General features: G+C 44.9%; 1 protein-coding gene across 1 annotated transcript in view; it reads left to right on the top strand.

Annotated features, from left to right (window-relative positions):
* Positions 1-27,426, top strand: part of LOC147663068 (putative sodium-coupled neutral amino acid transporter 8) — a gene marked incomplete at its 3' end in the record, with an annotated part of 197,625 nt that overhangs the window by 64,054 nt on the left and 106,145 nt on the right. Inside the window, exon 3 of the mRNA XM_086950706.1 lies at positions 1,793-1,949. Within this exon, the coding sequence (XP_086806832.1) occupies positions 1,793-1,949 (157 nt within the window). The remainder of the gene's footprint in view (positions 1-1,792; positions 1,950-27,426) is intronic.

Below are 27,426 nucleotides of genomic sequence, written 5' to 3'. Positions count from 1 at the left end.
AAGAGGTGTTCCCTTGACAGGGTGACTGTGGGGCTGGGTATTGGATGAACTTCCATGAGGTCACAGGCAAATCTTCGCTATCACCTCGACAGGGCCATCCTTTGTCACCCCCCCACCCCCACCATGCATGCTCCAATCCTAGTGGGCCTAATTTTGACATTGGTGTCAAATTCTGCTTGCCGGATCTGCTGGGTTATTCCATAACACAAGAAAGCACTTGCAAGGAGGAGAAACAGGATGCTGAAACCTTTCTGGTGCATCCATTGTCTGTTTGCTGTATATGCCTGCTTTGTTATGCCAGCCCTGTCTAAGGGAGGAATGTGGGTATAGTGACTGCCCCAAACTTGTTTTTACTGTTAGGTGTGTCAGGACTCTAGGATTACCACAGTAGCCCGCCCCATCCCACCCCCCCACCCCCCCCCCCACCCCAACACTCTCACTCTCTCACTGTCTGACTCTCACTCATACTCTCACTGCCTCTCGCACACACTCGCACTCTTCGGATCCTACGTTTAGTGTGAAAAAGGCTTTTGACATCTTGAAGGTGTACAAAATGTGTAGCATTGACCCTGGGAACTTTTATCTCATTGGGTAGGGCATGCCCAGGAGTCCTTGCCACCCGCTATCTAGTGCCTGGCATGAATGTAGCTTCGTCAGGGGCCATTTTCAGACTTCTGTCCCTGTGGAAAATCAAAAGAAGACTGACATTGCTGTTTGAGGCCATTAAAGATTGTACCCGATATCCCTTTTGTGGCAAGTCCAAAGTAGTTGACTCCCAGGCTCATATGGCTAGCCTCCTGTCAAAGCTTTAATGACACCATAAGTTACAGCAGACTTTTTCCTGCAACTGCCCAGCTGACCTGTGACCACTCGACCCTGTTGTTTGCCCTCTGCCTGACATCCTGTGTGTCTCGAAGTACCTCCCCTGAAGTCCTTGGGGGTGTGGGGGCTTTAGAAGTGTACTCCTGTGGGGGCTTGAAAATTAAAGGACTGAAATCGGAAGGTAAAATCTTTGAGGTCGAACTTGGTTAATATTTATGCGCCCAAGTCCTGGCCTACCATGACAATTTATTACTAGTGGCACTTGTTACTTAAAACATAAGATTCATAGCTCTGGTTCCCCTTATTGGATTGTTGTCCTCTTTGTATTTTAACTTCGGATTGGGATTTATATTTTTTATCATTTCAACTTTATTACTGTTTTAGTACTGTATAAATACTTTTACACATTGCTCTAAGTTAACCACTTCCCTGCTCGGCACATTCCCCTGCTGTGCTGGGGGGGGGGGGGAGGGGGCCGCGCGCAGCGCTCCCATGCTCCTGTGCTCATGACGAGCTGAGCTCGTCACGGCCGCACCCGTTTCTTTAGAACACTCAGCACAGCAGGGGAATTAGCCCAGCGTGCGAGCGTTCTAAAGGCCATGACGAGCTCAGCTCGTCATGAGCACCGGAGCACTGTAGCTCATGACGAGCTGAGCTAGTCATGAGCATGCACGGGGTTAAGCCTGCCTGCTCTGTGCTATAGCTACCAGGGGTTGAGCTCAGTTTCATTTAGTGACTTTGAGGGCTCACCCTAACGAGGGCTGTGATTATTCCTTGAGGTGGCTAGTCACCATCCTAAACAATAATCCAGTTTATTCACTGACAAATTGACACAAATGTGGTTCTAAAATTACACCAGTGCAATCTCTGTGAATTGGCCTAGGACTTGGAAAAGAATGCTTGGATTCCTGAGAATAATTTTTCGAAGGTTCTTGTCATGTGTATAAAACATGTATGCTTTTTTTTGTAGTGTTCGACTCCTTGAACTTCAATGAAACCATGAGTGATGATATGGACTACCCAAGTCACTGGTACACAGATCAGCGCTTCACTTTGACAGTTGTCTGTGTTGTGCTCATCCTTCCTCTCTCCATTCCCAAGGAGATAGAATTCCAGAAATACACAAGGTAAGAGACGCAAAAAGAGTAACACTGAGTTCATTCTTTGTGTGTTGGCCCGAAGAGCACATGCAATGTTGGCTTTCTAGACCTGGCCCATTGGCTAGGAAATGGGCGTGTTAACATTTTATGGACTATTGTTGGAGAAGACATATTGGGTAAACTGGGTCTAAAAGATGCATTTATTGTTTAAACTGTTTTTGTTTCATTGGACATAATTTGAACAGTATAATTTAGCAGGGTCACCACTGGCAATTTATTTATTTTAGCCGAAAACTATGTGTAGCGATGAAGGTCCACTCAGGAATGGTCTAAAAATCTCTTGGACACTGAACAGAACATGGGCTGTTGGGCAGGTTAGAGGTATGGGAGTCTTGCCCTCTGGCTCTTCCATAGTACTATCTACTTTTGTATTTCAAATCTTTGAAGTGTTTCAGACACCGTTTGTGGGTCGCTTTAAAGTACACTTAGATTCACGCTCCATTGCCTTTTTTCCTGAAATATGTAACTTCAGTAAAAGATTGCACCATCCTACACTAACCGGCAAAGGAAGTGAAACTCTGGTCTCTCCCCTTATTGTTTCCTTTGGTGGTAGTGTGGAGACGCAGCATCTTAAACACTCCAGTGGTATTGGTCTTCCCTTGGTGTTAGGAGCCCGCTGCCTCAGACCTCATGAGAGTGGACTTTGTTTTTCAGTGTAGGAGTAGTACGCTTACCCTACACTCTGCGGTCTACATTTTACTTTTGACCCCTGCCCTAATGCACTCTTTTCTGACTAGTCCTTAGCAAGGCTTCAGGAAAGGGCCTTGGCTCAATGAGTGTTCACCTGGGCTCTCGCTGATGTCTGAGTACACCAGGAGCAGCACAGATAAGTAGCAGATGATTTTCCACACACTTGAGGTGACACACTCTACAAAAACCATAATGGATGTCCTGCTTAAAGAAAACTTTGATGGATATTTTGCGCTAACATTTTGCACAGTCCAGAGAAGTATCATGGTTTGGATACCATCTGTACCAGCACCTGAATACCTTTTGATGGTTAGTGTTGTAATCCAGAGGTGCCTGCTTCACTTTTGACCATATAATATTCTAGTGACTTGCACTGTTGATGTAAACTTCAACAGATCACTCGCCACAGTATGAAGGCTTCAGGTAGTATGATCTTTAGCACCTTAACACCCTGATTATTTTAAGTGAATAGTTGCTCTTTAGAAATGTTTTGCATAGCGTATACACTGTTCTTAGTAGATTGTAATACTCTGGCGTGTATTTATCATGGGAGTTTCACTGCCAGTGTGGCACACAGTAAACTCTTCCCTTAGAGTGAACCGTGTTTAGAATACCCACTTTTCTAATTGTATCCACTTAATTTCTCAATGTAGGTAAAGTGACAGTCCGGGTTTTGATCCAAAGTAAAGACTGTTCGTAGTAGGGGATTCGTTATGTAACGACGCATTAGTATCTGGAGCAACTTGGTTTTCCCTGAACAGTGGCGTACAGATTAAACACCATGTGCAGGATAGGTTACCCATTCATCTCTGGTCAATGTTCAATATTAACTCTGCTACCCATGAAGTGTATCCTATACTGTCAATGTTGCACATAACACAAACTTGCTTTACCTATGGAGTTTGTATGTATGTATGTATGATAGCAGTAATGATGCTTCATATTATCCTGAGCTATTTGTAATGCTGTAATGCTATACCCATTTATAGAACAATGTGCACAAAAGAAGCTTGGATAATGTCAATCATTGATGCCATAAATTATGTCATAGAACAAGACCTGGGTTATGTGATGTGGGTTAACTCTGCTAACTATAATTGGTGAATTGCTGGTTCTTTTTTCTGGTCAAAACTATTGTTGCCACTGACCTATTCACCTAACTATAACTGTTATATGGTTCCTACAAATTAAATATGACTGTGTATCTGGACAAAAACTTCAGAATATAGAGACTCAGTTCACACATCAGAAAATGTTGGCCCAATTTCTAGGTAGCGCACAGTGCCCAATCGGATCCCCTTAACTGTACCAGGGTACCATACAGTATTAGCAACCTCTGACATGACCACTCTTATTCCTCACGGAAATCGTGGAAACAGATCTACCCTTTTTGTTACTTTTACTTGCCCAAGTTTAAACATAAAAGGTACAAATATTGCTCTTCTATTTATTGAAACTATTGTATTCTTGTGTCGAAAGCATGAGCTCCAATTATAAAGCAGATGAAATCAAGCATTGCAACCAGCATTACGAGAATGGTGTAAAGGATACATTGTTCAACCATTCTAACATTACTATGTGATTATACTCTTATCAAATACTACCTGTATTATTGAGAGCATAGTGGGTGTACCCTCTGTCAGATCCATTGGGTTTGCCTAACTCCCATACCGGAGTATGATGTGCAGAAAGCAGGTCTGCTTGGACAGGTTATCGCCCCAGCAGGATAGAGGTCAGAGTGGGTGCTGCAACTGTGTCACAGTGCACTGTGTTCCAGGCTAATACCAGCAGAAGGAACCCTCTGCCAAATATAGCTGAGAAGCTGTTTATATAATTAAAGCACTATTTCTATCGCACTGTGACAAAGGTGCAGAGCTGATGCGATGGTTTGTGTGGAGCCTTAGAGCTGTCTCCAACCGTACAACCAAATGCAAGTGCATTGTGTTCTATGTGCCAACCTTGGACAGAGTGTACAGACAACAAGGCGGCAATGCTTACTAGGAATACGCTGCACAAACAGTAGCTTCTCAGTACATTGTGTTAGTGTAAAACATGTAAAAAAGTCACTATATGAAGGAGTGGTGTGGCTCACTGGTTAGAGGCGGCAGACCCGGAAGCAGAGGACGGCCCGGGACCAGGGTTCAATTCCCGACGCGGCAGGGTCGTGAACCAGGGTCAGCGGACTCGATCATTCTCGCCTCGGTGCCTAATCTAACCAGGGATCACACTCGCCAACTCTGGGCATTAGCTTGCCTCATCTCTACAACGGCCCCCCAAAGATGCCGGGGATGCCTGGTTTCACCTTGGAGATACCCAGGAGGGAACATCTCACAGGGAAAGCCAGGACGGGTTCCCCAGCGGTCTATAGCTCCAGGGTGCCTCCGGGTAGCAGTGCGCTTTACAAGACACACACATTCACACATTTACAAGATCTCCAGCTAAATCGTGAAACCAAAATGGAGAATCCGTGCAGGCCCCAATGTACCTCACTACATAACGTTACTTTAACCTTTTTCTCAGTGATGGGACCCTTGATATTCCAGTGACTTACACTGTTGATAGTAAACTTCGACAGATATTTATAGTTGGTGAGCATTGCTCCATGACCCCTCCTACTCTGGCATGTGATGGGGTCCATAACCAGCACTGCACGTATGATTACAATTCACTTTGTCTCCTAAATGGGAGTTTTGCGGAGTTATTGTGGCTGTAAGGAGGGTTGGGCTTAGGACGTATTGATCATAGATCTATTTCTAAGACGGCATCTAGATTTTGTAGTCAAATCTTGATATTCTAATAAAAAAAATACATTCCTTTGGGATTAGTCTGAGGTTATAATGAAGTTGCCTGTGCGCGCCTGTGACCCTTAGTGATGCAAAAGTCTCCTCTGCAACCATTGTCTGCGTGCTTGTAGTCCTGGATTTATGATGGTAAAAGCAATGTACAGGTACCTGTAAGCTAAGGCGTATAACAGATAAGCTTCAATTTGTGTTTCTCCTTAGAGGTATGGGGGATGGGTGTATGGTGACAGTGATGCCTAGGGACCTGTCGTGGAACACATTCATAGCCTCTTTTCCAAGCTGATATGTACACCTGTGCGACCGATTTCAAAAGAAACCCTAATTAAAAAAATAGAAAAACAATCTCTCTCCCATGCTGTGAATACCCCCAGAGGCAAGCTTGGCCTTGGCTGATGAATGCCTGCGACTCCGATTTGCCTCTTCTTAAAACTTGCTGTGCTACATGAATAAGGAAGGCAGCACAGCAGGTGACGTTTTGGAGAAGTTAGCTGTTATCCATGGTGTGATGACAGTCGTTGAAAATGTGAGCATGCACTACTTCAGACGCCTGAAGGCGTTTTCGATCTGAGCCTGCTAGGCAAAATACTTGAAGTCAGGCCCTCCTCAAACTTTATGGCAAGGATTGGGAAGGGACAGGGCTGAGCACAGGGGGCGGGGCTTACGAGATCACACGAGGTGCTTTTTCTGTATCTCATAATCCACGCTTAATGTGTGACTCAAACTGAAACTGACCAAAAAATGCCAATCCTCATAATTGGGGCTTTGTGACCCCCTCACACACCTGGGCCCCAAGGCTGCTGCACCACTGATGACTGCAACCCTAAATAGCACCCTCTCCCCTCTGCCTCTTTTGCCCACTCCCCACTAAGCTTGACCATCTCTCCAAACTTGAAATGGTCTTTGTCGCTTTCCTGTAATAAAATGATCTCCCACATGTAGGCCCCATTTTTTGCACCACTTGAGACTATTGGTAGTAAAAGCCCTTCAAAAGAAGGACCTCTTTTCTATAGATCATTTCCCTTGGGGCATCTCTCCAAGGGAGCTGTCTGTCCACTTATTAAAGAAACCCACAATGGTCTCCTCCAGATCTCCCCTTCTCCTGGGTCATCTCTTTGATTCTGTCTTTGCATCTCGCTCCTTTGCTCTTTCTCCTGGGCCATAACTCTGAGGCCCAAGGGGGCCTGAGGATCAGGGCTTGGTATCTGAATGAAACCTGCTATCCCTGGACTCAGTTTTACAAAAACAGGCCCTGAACTGTTCATGGCAATCTAGAGGTGACTCCGCCTGACCGTAAAAGGGTGGGGGGTTGGGATAGGTGGGCCTTCGCTCTTAAGCAGAGGAAGAGACTAAAAGCTAAAGTGGGAACCAGCCTTATCACTCAGTTCACCACAAAATATAAAGGCTGATTGCGAGCCAGTATAATCTTTAACAGATGAAGTCACTTGATGCTCTATGGTGAGCGACTTAGGGGCATATGTATGAAACGATTTTTTTTATTCGCAAACGCTGTGATTCGCAAAAAAACAGCGCGTACGAGTAAAAAAATCGCAAAACGCGATGTACGAGACATTTTCGCATCGCATTAGTAAGGAATCTCTAATTTTGCGATGCTATGCAGCAAGCACCCAAGTTGTGCAATTTCTCCTTAAGAAATCGCAAATTACCACCAACTTCAAGTTGGTGGTAATTTGCGATTTCTTTTAAAAATGCACTTTTTGGCATTTTTCAAAGTACCATGTGGCACACATACATGGCATGTATGTGTGCACACATGCTCATTTCAGGGTTGAATCAGGATGTCCTTATGACACCCTTAAAATTATTCTCAATTTGCGATTCTCAAATTGCGAATCGTAACTTGAGAATGACTTCCCATTCATTCCTATGGGCCTCCAGGCCCATAGAAATTAATGGAAAGGTATTCCTTAATTGCGATTTCGCAATTTGCTAATCGCAATTAAGGAATATCAACCAATCGCAAAATATTTGCGAATTTTTAAATACATCCCGTTTTGAAATCAAAAAATCGCTATTTCAGAATCGCAATAACGGATTTTGATACATATGCCCCCTATTCTTTTTGAGGTCATGCAATTTCTTCTCAGCTGAGTTCTGTAGTGCATTCTTTTAATGGACCCATGACTGTTTGCACTAGGTACAGTCTGGTTACTTACTACTTAAATGTGTAATCCGAAAGCACTTGCTTTATCTTAAACACTGCCTTTTTTTGCAGCAGCTTATTATAAACTGTAATACATTTTTAAAATAATGGAATATTAAGTGTTTTCTGTTACATTTGGGGCCTCTTAGCACTATAAATATATACATAAGTCACTGTTCCCCACTGCGCCAATCACAATTTAATTCTGTAACTCTCTGGTCGCCCACAGACACCTATTCAGTTGATTGCATTAGTCAACTGAAGTTTTTTTAACGTAAAAGAGTACACTTCGCACTGATTAGTGTAAGATTGGGAAAAACAAAATACTGAACATTTTGTTACTTTTACCTACATCTTTGGCCCTGCCACCACTCACTGACCAGGCCCCATGGCATTCAAGATTACAGGTCTCACACAAAAACAAGGTCTCATTTCCAGGGAATCTTCATTTACAAGTAGTTGGTACTTGCAGACAAGTCTGTGCCCCCATGGGACTGCAGCCGTGGACTTCCAGGGAGGCCTGCTCCACAGTTTGAAGACTTCTGCACTACTCTGTCAGCCGTTCTCTTGAACACCAGGACATGCATCTTTTAGGCAGAAAGCATAGGGCCACTGAGTGTGTTAATTCTAAACCTCCGACTATTTGGGGAAATCCGGGCATCTTGTCACCCTCCCTCTTTGCCACCTGCAGCTGACCTCCTGGTAATTAATCACTACCAGATTTACTTGCTTGATATCCTGATGCAAATTCAATCCACTTGATCAAAAAGAGCAGTGATTTTCTATGGGTGTGAGGTGTGGCGTGAACTGTGTCTGTCTTTCCTTGCTCGTATTGCATGTAATTGTGACTTGCATTTAAGGGTCCATGGTGCATTGCACAAGTTCACATCTGCATATCACTCCTACTTTGCCCCCTTTTAGACCAGTGCTATGTCCGCTGCGGCACAACCCCTGCAGGGTTTCCTAAACAATACCGGACGCGTCACACCAGAGTGTTCAATGTAGATCTGACAGGGCTGGTTCCATGGCAGCTTTCAATGATATCCATACAAGATGCATGGGTACTACCTTAATCTGAATGGAACTACATACCACATAACCTACAGTTATAGCCAGAAATCTGGCATGACCTTGTCCATCCTAGGACCCTGCTTTAAACCAAGAGTGGTTACTAGAGCGGGCCAGAACTTGGAAGCGGAGTGGACCTTTATTTCCTAGAGCAGGCTTGCTGAGTTGTAAATCAATCTCTGCCCAAGTACAGCACACACACACACCACAATGTTTGCAGGAATTATCCTGCCAGCCATGCACTCCAGAACTGGTCTCCTTCTCCCCTCCAAATAGCAATCCATGATGGATCAGGGCTTGCAGAAGGGAGGGTCAAAGAGCTTTATTCCCTCGGCCACACTTTGCAGCTGCCCTCACTCGTGCTGCACACTCTATTTACATATTTTGAAGCAAGCCTGCCCTGTTTCTTCATGGCTGCTAACACAGCTTAAATGGTTGGGTGAGGCTAGATACTGACAAGAGGGCCTGGCATGCAGGTTTTGTCCTTGGCCCACAAACATCTGATGCTCTTGATCAGAATGACCCATCCAACATCCCAAAGACCTGCCCAGCTACTGTCCTAATAGGCTTTTCTGGCCACAGTGGTAGAAAGAGTGAACTTTACCTTTAGCCAGGGCTGTCAATGGGCTGAAAAAGGGAGGGGTCTCTAAAAGGGGTGTCACCTAAGAAGGGCATCTTGAAATCCATTCTAATAGGTGTGTTATGTTAAACAATTTTATAGAGCGCAACAGCTGCCCCAGCTAAGAGGCGTCCCGGCGCAAAGCAACAAGAAAATAACCCGCACAGGAGGCCTACAAGGGAGGAAACCGAAATGCTTTAATGGCTTTCCTAAAATTAAGGTAATTGGTAAGCCCTTGAATGTGGGCCGGCAAAGAGTTCCACAGAATCTCTTCTCTGTTACGAAAAGAGCGCCCGCTGGCACGGACTCTTCGCACCCGGGGGGACCACTACCAGACATTGTCCCATGGATCGAAGTGATTGTGTGGGAATATAAGGAAAAAGATCAGTCCGGATTTGTGGGGATGCCAGTTCCAAAATTTTATAGGCTATACACAGTGCCTTAAACACAATTCGCCTAGCCACAGGCAGCCAGTGGAGGCGACGAATGGCACTGGTCACTACACCGGTTGTACGCAGGCCCAAAAGATCTTGCGGCCGCGTTCTGGACTCTCTGTAGCCTCTGTATTTCAGAGTGTGGCTCTTGAAATTAAGAAAGTGACTCAAAGCGGACAAACCAAAGTTCTGTGCTTTTCATAGCATGACTCCTGACCAGAATTTTAGTGCCTCTCTGAGGTTCCCATCACTGCATCCAGAGATATCGCACAGTAGCGGAGAAGCGCCTAAAATGAGCTGGAGCTGTTGGTTTTGGCAATGCAGTATTAGTAGTTCAGATAAATGGGCAACAACAATGATTTTGTTTCGAATAATGTGAGTTGAGAATTTTAGTTCTGAAACTGAGATTGTGAATGAACCTTTACTGAGGTCTGTGGAAAGGGTAGTGGTCTTTAGAGTGACACAATCACTCCTATTCTATTCTTCACACCACTTTCTTCTGTAGCCTCATTTTTTCCCCTCCTATCTTTTTTAAAACCCTCCATCTGCATATTTCACACCTCATTGTTCCTCCTCTTCTTCCCCCTTTTTACCCTGCCCTGCATTTACTTTTACATCTCCTTCACCTCGCCGCGCCATTGGCATTTGTGAGCACTGCTCTGTGCGTTCAGCAGAGGTGTCCAGGACAGAATGGGAAGTGTGAGAAATTCGCAATGGCTTTAGCCTTCACTCTAGAGCTCTGGAACGTGCTGCATCATAAGCGGCAACCCACAACCTGACTCACCCCGACACCTACATACAATCGACACGGTAGGCGCTATTAAAAGTAATGTGCTGAGTGGAAAAAACATAGAAGAACAACATCCTGGAATAAATAAATATTCTTAGGAAAATAAAGAAAGTTAAACCTGTGGAATGGATACAGGACCTACTAAGTTGATGTGGATTTTCCAAATTGTTTGTACAGTCATTGTTCAGAAATTGTTTTTTTCCCATTGTTATAGACAAAATTATATGGCTCAATACCAGTCTGTTTTAACATCCGCTTTCAAATACTGTGGGGATCCGCCTCACTTAAAGCCATGCTTTATTGAGATATTGCAAACCTCTTTTGCATATTTAGCGGACTTAAAGGAAAAAGCGCTTTCATGCAAGTTTCCAGCACCCTCCCCATTAATCCCGCCCCCCTGATATAACCATTTTTAAAAAATGTTGTCCGAAGATTTTAATTTTGGATTTGTATTTTTAGATAGTTATGGAAGTAATTTAGCTTCAGTAGACATTACTGATGTTGGCCGAATTCTTCTGGACGAGAATTTAAACAATCATTTGCAATGCAATATGTCTCCCATTTACGCGAGTTTAAGCTATTGGCATTGTAAATGACTGCCTTTTTATGTTTTTGTTTTTAAAACTCAAATAAAAAGCATTGTCATTTACAATGCTAATAGCTTAAAGTCTCACAAATGCAAGAACTATTGCATGTGCTTGTTGTTCAATAGGTTAGAAAAGCAGTCTTGGTGCTTGGGTTAGAGATGAAGGTGGCATCCAAGCATGAACAGAAACCTGTAACACCAATTAACATGCAGTCAAATCAAGGTGTCCCTGCAGGATTAACATCAGCTATGGCCTTGGATAATACGCCTCTCCATGGGACCCATCGCCAAGCACCAGTAACTGGCTTTTGGGCTGTCTGTCAGGCAGATAAACTAGTGTTGCTTTCCTCTCTCCTGGAGGATCAGAAATAATTAATCTCACTTGAGGTCGAGGCACCCCACCCCCAAATCACTGCCTATGCCCCGATGGAATGACCCTTGCATCTACATCTTGCAATCAAGCGTTGGAGGCCTCGGTTTATTTATTTATTCATTTATTTACTTTAGTGTTGTCTTATGAACACATGGAGAACAGGGTGCAGATTTGGGTCTAAAAGACTCATCCACCTTCGTGCTGGTTTTGGAGGCCATGGCTACTGCACTGTGTGGTATAATGGGCAGAGCTGCTGTCTTTAGAGCTGGGGGACCAGGCTCGGCATCGGCTCAACAGCTTGTGGTTCTGGGCAAATCTCTTGATCTATCGGCGCCTACTAAAAATAAATGTGTCCTTGTGTAACATAACTGGTGCTCATGTGAAAGCTTCAATACCTTCGGGTTGAGTTTGGCTCTATAATTCTGCCAAAAATGTAAAAATAAGAACCTCTAGAAGTGACATCTGGAGTATCCTGGGAGCTTCATTTAGATTGTGTTTAATTCTGGTGACCAAACTTGGAATATTTGGTCAATTTTGGAGGCCTGGTCTGTCCTACTGTATTCCGCTGAGGAGACTCCATTTGAAACCTCAGTGCCAATCCTGGAACTAGCATCTCTAACCTTGTATTCAGTTTTGGAGTCACCATCTATAGAGTTCCTTCTAATTCTCAACTCTACACTTTAATAATGTTCTCTTACACCTACTCTGCGCATCTCTCTGAAACCTGGCAGGTTCAGGGCCATGGAACCTGGCAGGTTCAGGGCCATGGAACCTGGCAGGTTCAGGGCCATGGAACCTGGCAGGTTCAGGGCCATGGAACCTGGCAGGTTCAGGGCCATGGAACCTGGCAGGTTCAGGGCCATGGAACCTGGCAGGTTCAGGGCCATGGAACCTGGCAGGTTCAGGGCCATGGAACCTGGCAGGTTCAGGGCCATGGAACCTGGCAGGTTCAGGGCCATGGAACCTGGCTGGTTCAGGGCCATGGAACCTGGCTGGTTCAGGGCCATGGAACCTGGCTGGTTCAGGGCCATGGAACCTGGCTGGTTCAGGGCCATGGAACCTGGCTGGTTCAGGGCCATGGAACCTGGCTGGTTCAGGGCCATGGAACCTGGCTGGTTCAGGGCCATGGAACCTGGCTGGTTCAGGGCCATGGAACCTGGCTGGTTCAGGGCCATGGAACCTGGCTGGTTCAGGGCCATGGAACCTGGCTGGTTCAGGGCCATGGAACCTGGCTGGTTCAGGGTTGCCCTATTTAAGGCCATTAATTCATAACCTGAATTAAGTAGTGTGTGCTGTTAAGGCGATCATGTCCGAAGGCCTCATTTGGAGCAGGCTGTCTTGTTGTTTATGGACAGCATTGCGTCCAGCTCTGAAGACCTTGTCTAGCACGTGTTTTAAAAACCTATGTGTCACCAGGCGACAGACATTAGTCAACTACTGCTCTTTGATTTCATGCTGCCTTGGCTTGCGAGCTATTGTTTTTAATGCACTGACGTTTTAAGACTTCTGCATCTTTCTTCATCGATCTGAAAGAGGGACCCTGTCGCCCTAAGAGTCGATGGGGTGCTTAATTTGTTAAAATAGTGCAAAAGTGTAAAGTTCTTTTTGGGAGCCCGCCGCTGCCGAATTCCAGGGCTGCAGATGCAGCCTAGCACAACTGCTGCCAGTTCTTTGCTCGTTCTTCCCTAAACCCACACTTCCTATATTTTTAGGTCACTTTGCATGTTCTTTTTCACCCCTGCGTTCTCCCTTCATCGCTGATTATTTTATCGTCATCTTCGTCCTTTCAACTTTCCCTGCTACGCTCCTCCATATTGTTTGGGATCAGAGTTGGATAAACCTGCTCCCCTAAACTGCCCTCTGCCTACGTGAGCAGCGGACTTAATGGGCACATTTTGGTATTTGCAATGGAACCGGTCTCGCCTTTGGAACCTTGTAAGTGTTTAACCATGCAGCATTTTATAGCGCATTACTGCAATGGACTGTGGCAGTAATTACAAGTCTAGCAGTAGATTTGGCAGTGAACGTGGTATTTGTGCTCAACACATGACTAATATTGGCCATCGTTTTCATGTCCATGGAAGATGTTCCTACATGTAGAAGGCCAGGCATATGGCATAGCGTGTTCCCCGTTGCACAGTACATGTTCCTGGCGCAAGTGTTCGCGTTTACGGCGTAACATGCCCTTTAGTAGGTAATATCAGTGTACTAATTAAACTCAATAACAATAATTAGCTCACTTACATAACATCCCGCCAACCCCTACCCTCATGCCTGGTCCCACAGTGCCGAAATGTCATGTTAGTCATTTAGCAAGTTATTATGGCTTCCCACCATAGTGTGCAGCTGAGGCAGTAAGTGGGTTGGTTGAAAATTGGTTATATCCCAGAGTCCCTAGTGGTCGGGGAAGTTAGGGTGCATACTGGTCTGCACCCTAGAGCCTCAATGACTTAGTCAGATCCACGCTGTATTGGGGAGATTCATCTATTGAGCTGTCTAGCTCTGATCACAGCTCCTCCAATCTGCACTCCCAGACCCACCTCCCGTCTAGCGTGCTCCCTCCTCTCTTGGCATCCCTAAGGAGATTGGTACTCTCATATTCTGCCCAGCGAGTCAATTCAGTTCACCATTTTGCTATTTGTGGTCCTTTTGAGTTTTTCCAATAAAGTGTAACTTGGTGCTCAGCCAGTATTAAAGCGAGGTCTAGGGATTTGGCAGTTGTTTTATACCTAGCTGGCCATGGGATCGTGGTTTTCTTGTGCCTGAACATCAGAGCTATGGGAAAGTACAACATTTGTTATGGAAACTGTAGTAAAGGAAGTGACAGTCCACTGTAGAGATGGGTTCCTTTATTGTAAGTTCCTTCCAAAATATTAAGTACAGAAGACCAGTAAAACCCCACCAGGAGCTAGCTGTTAGCAGCTCAGCCTGAGATGACCAACTGCCACAGTCGGGTAGAGAGAGACACTGTGAGCCAGAGATTCACCCAGGCATTCTATGATGTCACAGATGACCAAGCACAGTCTATCTAGTGAGGAACAGTGGAGAGGACATTTACCACACATCCTCTTCCCTTATGGAATAGGAACAGAATAGAGAACACAATAGGCAAAATACCTCAAATGCATCATCAGCAGGAAAGTACAAGAATGAGCCAAATGAGATGTTCAGAGATAACATTAGCATGAAGTATCATTAGTAGAAATGTGAACAAAGAAAACAAAATTTTAATACTATATGCCACATCCCCCTCCCTTAACGAACCAAAGCAGCTAAGTGGTCACACTCCTAACCTCCCCACACATGGGTACACTACAGGGTAAACACCCTAGAACAAAAGTGAGTGTAGACGGAGACGCAAGAGAGACACAATAGGGGAAAAATTCACTCAAGACAACCCTAAGAAAGCAAACCCCTTTCACAAAAACTCACCAAAGAAAAACAATCTTTTCAAAGAACTAGAACTTCCCCTGATAAAGACGTGCTGACACTAAAGTTATGATAAATTCACAGCTCAAAGTCTTACCAATATGAAACCCTGGCCACAAGTTACAAGAAGATAACTTCGACCAAAACATAGTGCGCAAACAGTCTCCACCAAAAGCAGGGGACAGCGCAGAGTAGGAACTCTGAGATTAAAAAGAAATACAACCTCCCCTAAATAGGGTACACCACAGGAAAATAAACCTGGGAACAAAAATAGGGCATGGACTGCCCGCAAACACCACTAGATGGGGCATGGACTGCCCGCAAACACCACTAGATGGGCATGGACTGCCCGCAAACACCACTAGATGGGGCATGGACTACCCGCAAACACCACTATATGGGGCATGGACTACCCAAACACACAACCTCCCCTGTGTAGGGTACACCACAGGACAATGTCTGGGAACCAAAATGGGGCATGGACACACAGACCACTACCTCAGAAAACGAATGGAAATGGGCATTGACTACCCACTCACACACACAACCTCCCCTATGTAGGGTACACCGCAGGACCATATTCCTGGGAACAAAAATGGGGAATGGACTACCACCAAGCATATGATGCAAACTCAAAGAACCCAAAAGGGGCATTGGGGTATTGACTACCCAGCAACATCCAACCAGGACATGACCCAACACAGAATGCAGAGTTAGAATAAGAGCAACACAAGTTTGCCACACACCATTTTCAAAATAAGGCTATATTGAATAATGTGCAATGGTAAATTAGCTGCTAGAAATAAATAAATAAGACTAACTCCGGTGTGGCTCAAAAAACTAAACTCCCCGTGACAGACTATAACATAAAGATAGTAGACGCCCAAGAGAGTTTCATGTAAATCTGATTGTTAGGACCACGTAGAACCTAGGACACTTTCCAAGACTGACAAAAGCACCGGCACACTCAGAACGTACAGAGAAATGTCAAGTACTATTGTAATTAATGAATGGCACCAGTTTGGAAGACTTTAACTACAACAACAATAAATAAACAACTTATGCACCGGTGAGCGATCTCTCTCCCGGGGTCTTCGATCCTCGCGGTCACTGCTGAAAAATGCCAGGAAAAATAAAACACCAACCAGACTATTTGGAAAGTTCCTTTGATCATGTTGCACCGCACTGTCTCTAACCGATACATGTTCTCACCAGTGGCTCCGCAGTCCCCGCAGAAATTTTTAACGTGCTCACACCAGTGTCTCCGCTCCCTGCAGTCACCGCTGAAAACTGACAGAACAGCAGTCGTTTCAGAAGCAGTCATTTCGTGACTGCCTGCCTGAAGGGACATGTTCGATGACGCGATGTGTTGAGATAGCGTGAACGAGGGAGAACTACAAAATGGCGGCACGCATATTTGACGCTGTACAGGAAGGCTCGCAGCAGGAGCGTGCGCCAAAGTGTCAAGAACAGCAAAGTACTTGCGTAGGTGACAGACGTCACAAGAGAAGGTGTGCAGGCATCGCGAAGCTGGTAAGTCTGCGTGTGTCGAGTGCCAGCACGCGATGTGATGTCAAGGGCAGTTTTAAATTCAGCTCCCAAACTGCCACTTAGATGGAACAACATGTCGAAACCCAAAATCATTGAAATTAAGTTACTCACACGGTGGTTCGGACCCAGCTTCTCCACACAAGCGTGTGAGTGCCGCTACTGTGAACACTATTGAGTCCCTTAAAAAAAAATCGTGAAAACACACAGGATGCGCCGACAGCGCCACTTCTGTGAAGACTTTTAAATCCTTTTCCAGACCCTTTTCCGCTTCTCTCACAGGAAATAAATACACGCAGCAGGGCTTATTCAAAAATGTAGCTGGAGAAACTTTGCAGAGACAAGTAGAGTGACAGCAGACATCAAGGTGAAGACACACGCCCAGGGTGTAGGCTGTCCAGGTGGAGGAGGACACTGATGGGGTCAGCTGGGAATTACCTTTAGTCTGAATTTGAAGTCTTTTAGATTCTTGATTTCTAAGGTTCCTTAGCTTGTAGTTGCTTAGATCCTTAGTTGACCTTTGTCCTTAGTGCACACACAGGTTCATACTCTTTAAATCGTCGCCAAATTGTAGTAAAGGAAGTGACAGAGTCCACTGTAGAGATAGGTTCCTTTATTGTAAGTTCCTTCCAAGATATTAAGTACAGAAGTAAGACAAGTAAAACCCCACCAGGAGCTAGCTGTTAGCAGCTCAGCCTGAGATGACCAACTGCCACAGTCTGGTAGAGAGAGACACTGTGAACCAGAGAGTCACCCAGGCATTCTATGATGTCACAGATGACAAAGTACAGTCTATCTAGTGAGGAACAGTGGAGAGGACATTTACCACAGAAACATGACCACTTCTTTAAAAAACTTTGTACAGCAGTGGTTTATTTGTGCCCACACAATTAGCCAGCCTCCCTGTCTGCTGCAACCTCATCTTAACTATCCTTCAAACCAGTCACGACCCCCAAATTACACCTATCCTTGAACCCTAAAGAATTCCTAGTCACCCCTAAACATCACCCATCCCTGGGACCTAAAAAATCCCCAGCTACTGCTAAACATCATCCTGCCCAGACCCCTAAAGCCCTTTCTACACCTAAAATCCACCTATCCTTGGCCTTCTAATTCAGAGACCGTATTGGACTAGGTTTTAGGCGGAGGGGCACGTGTGGTTTTAGGCGGAGGGGCACGTGTGGTTTTAGGCGGAGGGGCACGTGTGGTTTTAGGCGGAGGGGCACGTGTGGTTTTAGGCGGAGGGGCACGTGTGGTTTTAGGCGGAGGGGCACATGTACACAACGTGGCTGAAGACAGTGGGTTTACCCATTGCCCCTCTGTATGCTGTGGTGAGTGGAAGCAAACATAAATCAGACTCGAACAGACCAATAGATGAAAAGCGCTGACTGGTACCCTCTTGAGTGATTAGTTGCGCTATGCAAATTGAATGATTGATTGGCTGAAAGCCCCTCTGTGTGTGTTTTATATTATGATTTAAAAAAATATATATACACGAGTGAAGAGCGAGCTTTCCGACCTAAACCAATTTTAGACTACCGTAAATGAGGTAGTTTCTTTTTAATGGAAAACCAGCATAATCGTTGAATACTCATTGGAGAAATCCCAGTGTATGCGAAGCAATTTAACGTAGATGGTGACATATTGTCTAAGTGTGTTGTAGTGTCGCCTGGAAGATGCATCCATTTTTTCCAGAACCTCCGTACTGTTAGCTGACCAGTGAGGTGTCTTGGTTTTACACATGAAAAAAAAATCATTTTTGTGGGGTTCAATTGTAAAACCTTGATTGACTATATTTATCTAGTATATTAACAAAGTTAGAAGGGCATAATTCCCCCTTCTAACCACAAACTATTTTTTGTAAGAAGGTAGTAACACACCTGACCCTACCTTTCACATGTAACGTTTAAAAAAAAAAAAAATGTTTATTAGGATTTTATAAATTGTATACAGTCATATTCATTTGTTACTGTATGGTTAACTCTTAGAGTAATAAAGAAGGAAAGGATAGTGCAGTCAGAGAGAAAAGAGAGGGATAGGAAAGCCCAGTGGGGAGGTGTACTGTACACAGGCTATGCATCAAAACAATCCCATGATATTACCCTGCTTCCGATTTTATTGTTCAAAAGGATCGGACCAAAGTTCTTGTGGTCCTCAGGCTCTTTCCGAGGTTCAAGCTGGGCTGGTGGCTTTGATTCCGACAGATCATGGGGTTTTTTGCGGGGCAAGAGACCTGTCTAGGGCCTCCCACAAACCCCTAGAAGACGTCTTCCATGGAGAGTACTGCATTGCTAAGCTGTCCGCTCCCCTTAGGTACGTAATACAGTTTAGCTAGCTATTCAAGGTTGCTTTGCTTGAGTCTTTCTAGTTGTTTAGCACCATTTTGACTGCTGCTGTCAGCAAAAGGTCCATTAATTCCTCCTCCTTTTCCGATGTGAGATCTGTCCTTATGAACACTGTGACCAGGGAGGCGAAGTCGGTTTGTTTTGCGTTTGAACACCTCGTCTATAAAGTCAAACGCCCTACCCCAGAAAACCTTGAGTGTTGGGCAGTGGCAGATTAGGTGTGCTAAGTCCGCTTTCTGTGTGTTGCAATTCCAATAGAGGTAGTCCACCCTAAGGCCAAGTGTGTGTAGCCAGTCTGGGGTGCAGTATGATTTGTGGAGTAGCCAGAGGTGTTTGTGCTAGGAGTTGGGTGATCTTGATTTGTATGGCCGAGGTCCAGATCTTTTCCCACTCCAGCTCGCTTAAACGGGTGTTTAATTGTTTGTCCCAGAATTTGTTTATTTTTGCGTGGTTTGGTGTTATTTGGGCGCAGTAGCTTATATATGTGTGACACTTGGTGTCTTGGTTTGTTGATGTTAGCAACATATCGGAAGATCGAAGGTTGGGTGCCGACTAGTTTGACCTTTGATAAGGCTGCCCTAACTTTTAGAAATCTGTAGAGGCCTAGGTCTTCTAGTTGGTAACTGGCTTTCAGGTCCGTGATTGTGATGGGGCCTGACCCCTTATCTAGTTGATGTGGGAAGCAAATGCCCTTCTTTATCCATGACTCAAAGTTAAGGCTCTTCCCCTTATACTTGACTTTGCTGTTTGCTCATAAAGACTCGGATTTGGTACCCCTGATGGTGACCTCCAATTTTCTGTCTAACTTCTGTATTGCTATCTTGGTGTTTTAAAAAATCTGCTTGGTTGTGGCTGGGTAGGTGTTTGTCGTGAGCAGTGTGAGGGGGTGCATGTTGTTTAGTATGGTCTTTTCTACCGGTAGCCGTGCTGGGGAGTAGTCTGGCGATGGGGACACCCACTGAGTACCCTCTTTTGCCAGGAAAGCAAGTTGGTAGGTTTTGAAATCTGCCAGGTTCAGACCCCACTGTGCTTTAGCGATTCTCAATTTCCTAATGCTGATCGTTGCTTTGTTGTCCTGCCATAGGGATTTGGTTATTATGTTGATTTTCTGAAGGAAATAGTCTGTAAGGAGGAGGGGAGCATACTTGGCAGATAATTTATCATCGGCGTGATCATCATTTTTGTTTCTATTTGCCCCCACCATGTGATGAATTTCGGGCTCCATGCCTCTAGCAGTTTTTTTACTTTTCCTAGCAAGGCCTTTTCGTTGGGGCGTAAAGAGCTGTATAGGTCTGTACCAAATAGTATGCCTAAGTATTTAATGTTTCCCGTCTGCCAAGTCAAGCCGGAGTCTCCCAGTGAGTCTCTAGTACCGTGTATGTTTAGTGGTTTGCATTCTAATTTGTTGTTTAGTTTGTAGCCTGATCAGTTGGAGTACTGTGTGATTGTGTTCATAAGGGCCTTAATTGAGGTTATCGGATGTTCGGTTAATATTAGTATGTCATCCGCAGCTAATTTTACAACGGTGTCTATGATCCCTACCCCTTTTATGTCCTTGTTTAGTTTTAGCCCTTGAATGAGGGGTTCTAAGGCCAATAGGAACAGTGAAGGTGATAGTGGACAATGAAAAACAGGAGAGAGTTTTCCCGAATAAACCCAGAAAGGACTGGGAAATAGTGACACCAAAAAAGGGGGTTTCCTTTCTGTGGTTATTTAATTATCATTATATACTAAATCAGACCAATAGAGCAAGACACCTGTTATGAGACAAGTTTTCAAGTATCCTCAGTAACACATATACCTTCAGACCAGAGATTGTATCAAAAATGTCACATTTATTAAAAAAGGAAAAAAGCATTTATATTAAAAGATTCAAACAATTTCACATAAGCATTATTATATCATAGAAATACATGCATATACTCTTTCTTCCAAGTGTTGCAATAAAAAACATATACAGACAAATAAAAAAGCCAGTGTTGTCGACGCGTTTCGGTGCTTAGTTGGGTAGAACACCTTCTTCAGGACTATGTTTAAAAACTTCATAAATTCTTAAAGCATTTTCAATTTGCTATGCCAGTCTTGATCCTGGAGTAGAATATTCCTTAGTTTGTATATTCACTTCAGCTTGACCATCTGAAGAATTTGATAATGATGTTTGAAGCGAATTTAGGCGGGCTTCTCACCTGGATAGTAGTACCGACTCTGGAGACCGGGGAGATCAGGCGGACCGCGCGGAAGGAATTTAATCCAGGTGAGAAGCCCGCCTAAATTCGCTTCAAAGAAACAAGCAATTCAAATTAACTTGTAAGAAGGTTCCTGTATATCTCGAGGCGACCTAGATAAAACGCAGGCGCTTGGAGAAGTCTCCATCTAGCACCACATCATTATCAAATTCTTCAGATGGTCAAGCTGAAGTGAATATACAAACTAAGGAATATTCTACTCCAGGATCAAGACTGGCATAGCAAATTGAAAATGCTTTAAGAATTTATGAAGTTTTTAAACATAGTCCTGAAGAAGGTGTTCTACCCAACTAAGCACCGAAACACGTCGACAACACTTGCTTTTTTATTTGTCTGTATAGGTTTTTTATTGCAACACTTGGAAGAAAGAGGATATGCATGTATTTATATGATATAATAATGCTTATGTGAAATTGTTTGAATCTTTTATTAAAAAAGAAGAAAAAAGCATTTATATTAAATGTGACATTTTTGATACAATCTCTGGTCTGAAGGTATATGTGTTACTGAGGATACTTGAAAACTTGTCTCATAACAGGTGTCTTGCTCTATTGGTCTGATTTAGTATATAATGATAATTAAATAACCACAGAAAGGAAACCCCCTTTTTTGGTGATAGTGGACAGCCCTGTCTGGGTCCCTATTTTAGCTTGAAAGGTCTCAACAGTGAGCTGTTAATCGAGATACAGGCTGAGGGGGATTAATAGAGGGCCATTTATGTATGGCTTTCCCAAGTTGAATGTTCGCATGCATTCCTGTAGAAAGGCCCACAACACTTTGTCGAAGGCTTTCTCTGTGTTTAAGGCAATTGCCACTGCTGGCTCTGTTTTTGTGGAGGTTTGCTCTAGAATGTGGCAGAATAAGCGTGTTGTGGCTTGACATGCGGTTGCACATATAGCCAACTGGGATGTTACTGACTAGTTTAGGGAGGATTGAATTTAGTCTAACTGCCAGTATCTTGGCATAGATTTTACAGTCCACAGTGATGAGGGATATGGGTCTGTAATTTTTTGGGAGTGCTTGGTCTTTGCCTTCTTTAGGAATGACTGTTTGCCTCTGTCATGGAGTTGGGAACTGACCCTGTCTTTACTGTTTGGTTGAACACTCTTTTCATGGTAGAGGTTAGTTGGTTTAGAAAGGCCTTTTAGAAATCTGCTGAGTAACCATCTGGGTTTGGTGCCTTGTTCTTTTTAAGCGATTTAATGGCATTCTCTTTCAGGGCTGCTGATTTCCTGACCTAATGTTGTCTACTCCAAGGGGTCTAGCTTTGGTAGGCCTAAGCCCTCTAAATACCTGGTACATTCCGCTTGGTTAAAAGTCTGCTCTGAATTGTAGAACTCTTGGAATGTATGGAGGATGTCTTTGTGTCTTGTGTGGGTGATGTTCTTCGCGTCTGTTATTGATGCGATTGCTCCCTGATTTCATTTGTGCTTCAGGTATGTTGCGAGTAGCTTACCTGCTCTGTTAACTTAGCACAGGCTGCGTGCTTTGCATTTGTTGAACCAAAGCCTTGCCCTTTGGCTCAGAATTTTATTGTGCTTGTATTTGTGCTGTTAGTGTTTTTAGGAGAACGCCGTTCCTAGGGTTTTTGGAGTAGTCTAGTTCTAGCTTTTTTATCTCCGCTTCTAGTTGGTCTGTTCTCATGTTCGTCTTTTTGTTTATTCTCGCCTTGATTCCTATTAATTTGCCCCTGATTGTTGCCTTCAAGGCCTCCCACAAAGTGTCTGTGTCAGTCTCATGGGTGTCATTGTGGTGTAGGTAGTCAGCTATGGCCACCTCAATTTCTTTCCTGTTCTCTGGGTCATAGATGATTTCTTTATTAATGTGCCTTCTTCTATGGGGATCCTCGTTGTGGTATCCGCTTAATTTTAAGCTAATGGCTGAGTGGTCTGATAGACCAGTCAGAAATAGCACCAAGACCACTATTGGGTGTGTGTGTCCCTGATATTAAAATGTAATCTATCCTGGTGTAGGAGTTGTGCGGGTTGGAGTAGAAGGTATAGTCTCTCGTGTCTGGGTGTTGTAGCCTCCATCAGTCTATGAGGTTAAATCTGTTGCAAATGGTTTGTAGTGATGCGTGGGACCGCGTGGGCTGGTATGGGCATGTGGACTGTCTACTGTGTGGTCGAGTGGGATGTTGAGGTCTCCTGCCATGATTGTGAGTGAATCCTGGGGGAGCTTGTCCAGTGCCTCAGCAACTGTCTCCCAAAAGGCAGGGTCATCAGTGTTGGGGCCATATATATGTGCCACGTTGAACCTTTCTTCCCCTATTGACAGATTTGTAATTAGAAATCTGCCCTCCTTATCTTGGGAGTGGGAGTCTATCCTAATCCTTGAATTCTTGGACATTAGAGTCAACACACCGCGCTTCTTTTTGTCAGCTGGTGAGCAGGCCGTGTCTGCTATCCAGTTGGCTCTGAGTTTTAAGTCCTCGTCAAGTTTAGTTTCCTGAGTAGGATTATATTGCCTTTAGTCTTTTTCAGGTATCTTACTATCTTCCTACGTTTGATGGGGTGATTCAGGCCTTTGACATTAAGGGAAACTATGCTAAGGCCTGCGGCTAGGGTGAGTGTTTTGTTACCCGTCATCTGGCGGTATGTTTAGCGTTAGTCTCATGAGTATAGGCTTTTGCTGCCTGCGGGTTTGAGTGTGTTCTGGAGTCTCTGTGCATCTTTCTAGTGAAGCTTGAAGTGCTGTGGGTGATGTACGCTGGTGTGTGTCTAGTTGTGTGTACATTGGGAAGAAGAAAAGTTTGTAAAATAGAGCAAATAGTGTGCCATTTTGCCTCGGTCTCTGGGTTTTCGGTTGGCCGTGGTGATTGTTGACGCACTTTGCTTGCCGGTTTTGAGGTTGGCCTTCATACATTGCTTGAGGTAGGTTGTTGCATCTGTGAGGTAGATATTTCTGGAGGAAGTCTCGTTACATCTGGCGTGCTTTTCATTGGCCACCGTTCCCGTTGCGATTCCCATTGGCTGGGTCTGGAGAGGGACCTCTCTTGGCAGAGGCCTGTTGTGAGGTGTCAATGTTCTGGGCCCCGGGTCCATTCAAGTAGCGGCTCAGTTCTTTCACGTCAGTGAAAAAGTGGTTTTTGCCCCTGTCTGTTTTGAATTTTGTGGGGCCTACAAAGGAGAATTGAATGTGGTTATCCTTGAGTCTTTGACGAATGGCCAAGAAGCCTTTTCTGGTGCCCACTGTGGGTTTGTAATAGTCCTGTGTGAGGATGATTTTGTGACCCTTCCAGTTGATCTGATGGTTCTTCCGAGCATAGTTAAAAATGTCTTCCATATGTTGCGATCTTAAGGGTCTGCATATAATACGGCATGCGTATTTGGTCGCTGAGTTTTTGAAAGTTGGGACCCTGAATGCCTTGCCTACTTCAAATGGACAGTCAAATTTTATGTTGGTGATCTTGGGAATCAGGTCTTTGAGGAAAGCTGCGCACGATTCTGCTGTTTCCTCCGCTTCCTTCTGGGATCCCCAAGATGCGGATATTCCCTCTGCGGCTCCTGTCTTCCATCTCCGCTGTCTGTCTTAGTAAGTCCCCTGTGGCTTCCTTTATTATTGTCACTTCTCTGCTCGCTTTGTTGGTGTAGTCTTCCACGTCACTGATCCTTTGCTCTCCCTTTGTCAATCTGATGTTTACAGCGTTTAGGTCGTCTCTGACGTGGCAATTTCGAGTTGGATTTTGTCCGTGGTGAGTTTCGTACATCTTGCCAGGTCATGCACCTCCGCTAATTTCTTTAGGATCATTTCTTGTGTTCTACTTATAGCCTGCTTTTGTTTGCTCGGTGAGTCAGCTGGACCTGGTTTGTTCTTACTCTTCTTCAGTTGCTGCTGTTGCAGGCGCATTTCTCTTTCTGACCTGTTTTTGAGTTGTGTGTGCTTTGATTCGCGATTCCTGTTCCACTGTTCCACTCTGTTTCTGTTCCACTCTGTTTCGTTTAGTGTTGTTCGCCATTTTCCCCTTACTTTTCTGTTTGTTTGCTTTTGCTCCCTCTCAGTGATGTTTCCTGACAGTCGCGGTTAGGGCACTTTGTCTCCACTGTGTTGTTTATGTCCCCCCCCTCCCCCACACCAGAGTTTGCTGGCTGCTGCTTTTGTCGGTCTAATTGGCTGGCCTCTTACCCTTGTGCTGAGGTGGTAATCGCCATGGACAGGGGGGCGGAGTCTGTTCCCACTTTTTTTCTTCTCATCCAGCGTCGCTCCAGCGGAGTAAGGGGAGCCTGGTGTGGTCTGCAGCCAGCAGCAGTCTTTGGCTTGGGGCTGTGCCTTCTTTATCCTGTGGTGCCATAACCTGCGAGACCAACTAGTCAGCACCCGACCAAAACCACAACCACAACCACCAGAGAACACAATACTCAATGCATGGGGCCTACCTAGGGTCACAGGACACTACCCCTGCAGCGACTGTAGTGTGTGTCATCTTACATCGCATACCAAAACCTTAAACCTCGAACCCAACAAGATCTGGTCCCAGAGGAGCCACACCAATTGCAACTCACGGAATGTGATTTATCTAATCACATGCACGTGTGGCCTCAGACACGTGGGGATGACCACACGTAAGGTCAGAACCAGGATCACTGAGCATCGTAGCACTATGCGATGCAAGAAAAACATCAGTAAACTGACTAACCATTTCATCACCCACCACCACACACCCAATGACTTTACCTGGACAGTCATTGAGCAAATCCCTGAAAGTCCCATTAAAAATGACAAGAAACTACTCAGTAAAGAGCAGAGATGGATATACCGCCTCTCTACTGCAACACAGGGTTTGAACGATGCAATCCCCTGGAACTCTTTGACCAATCTAAGTCCAGGGCCCACCTATCCTCCCACTGTTGTCTGTACAAAACCCTCTGTACAAATCCCTGAGCCTAGTGGCCTTAGATGTAATCCCCTGAAATCCCTTGACCCCCTTGTGATTCCAGGGTTCATCTATCTGCCCCCTATTAATTGAATTACCCCCTGAGCCTGATGGTCCTAGATGCTGGGTCTCCTTGCCCTTTAGTTTTATCTGGATAGTACTTAACTTGCTGCCTTGCCCATTGGATTTGCCAGAATAGTGAATATCCAAACATAAGGGGCACCTTTATCACTAGGAACCAACTAATGTAGCCCCCATCATGTGTACTAATGTAGCCCCCATCATGTGTACACGTGTAATTGAAGCAGACGCCCCCAGCGCACACCGATAGAAGTCCGCGAGATAGCGCTCCCAGGACACGCATGCGCAGTAGCTCGATTCCACCGCGCATGCGCTGATTGTAAAAACCGCACTGCGCATGTGCAGACACTGCACACTACACCGCGTCCCAACGCGGCAGAACCGGCACTCACCTGAGCACGATAATGACTCGGCAGATACGAGACTTTCCACCATTCCTCCTATTCTCCAGGTGCGCTCGTTCAACCAATCAGCCTCAGAGTATAAAAACCGGCAACACAGACCATACCCTACCGGTTTTGCGAAGGAGGCACAATGGGTCCATAGCCGGCGCTGACCAGAAATCCTGTGAGTATGCAGTTACTACCACCTCGACCATGGGTAAGCGCTACCGCTCTTTTCTCCCTACAGGTTCCTTAACTTTAGTGGTCCACCCTTAATCTCTCCCCTAGGGTCAACCCCTTGCCACCTCAACAAACCTTGAAGAGGACACACCTTAAAACTAGCGTAAGCAGAAGCCTTACACATCTTTGTTTTCACTGTCTTTCACCACTGTTGCAAAACTCCGTTTTTTTAAACCACTTCACCATCGAAGTTTTAGTGCGATCTTCCACCATAATGGTACCACCCATACCATTACACTTGAGCCGCTTATAGCCTGCACCTCATCGCTATTAAGCCGGCTGCCATGATATATATGACTATATCTTCTAGTGACTCTTTTTCCTCTGTATGTTTTGTCTTTGTCCTTTATGTTAATTGTACAGGTGATCTTGAGAAGGGAATCCCCTCCCTCTCACAGTTAGATACACTTTAGGTTGTGTAGACACATAGTCCACACTACACACCCACTAGTTTTTAATTTTTAATCCACACCATATTTTTAGTCCTGAAGAAAGCCAGCATATTGATAAGGCACTGGCTGAAACATGTTGACACTTTAAAGGACGTGGGAGGTCGTAACTTGCCCCCAACGTCCAACAGCCTTATTTTTAACCGCTGATGGAGGCCCAATTAATAAAGTTTCTCGAGGACTGGGACCCCCGCCAAGCCGTTTTAAACTCACTATCTCGCCACCTTCACCGCACACACAGTGACATACCTGCTCCGCTGTAACCAGGCGTCGTAGCACACCCGGGACACTCTAGGTGTCACTGGGTGGGCCCGATGAAGCATGCCAC

The sequence above is a fragment of the Lissotriton vulgaris genome, unplaced genomic scaffold, assembly GCF_964263255.1.
Source record: "Lissotriton vulgaris unplaced genomic scaffold, aLisVul1.2 SCAFFOLD_1922, whole genome shotgun sequence".
In the NCBI taxonomy this organism is placed as follows: domain Eukaryota; kingdom Metazoa; phylum Chordata; class Amphibia; order Caudata; family Salamandridae; genus Lissotriton; species Lissotriton vulgaris.
This window is presented reverse-complemented; position numbering and strand designations above follow the sequence as displayed.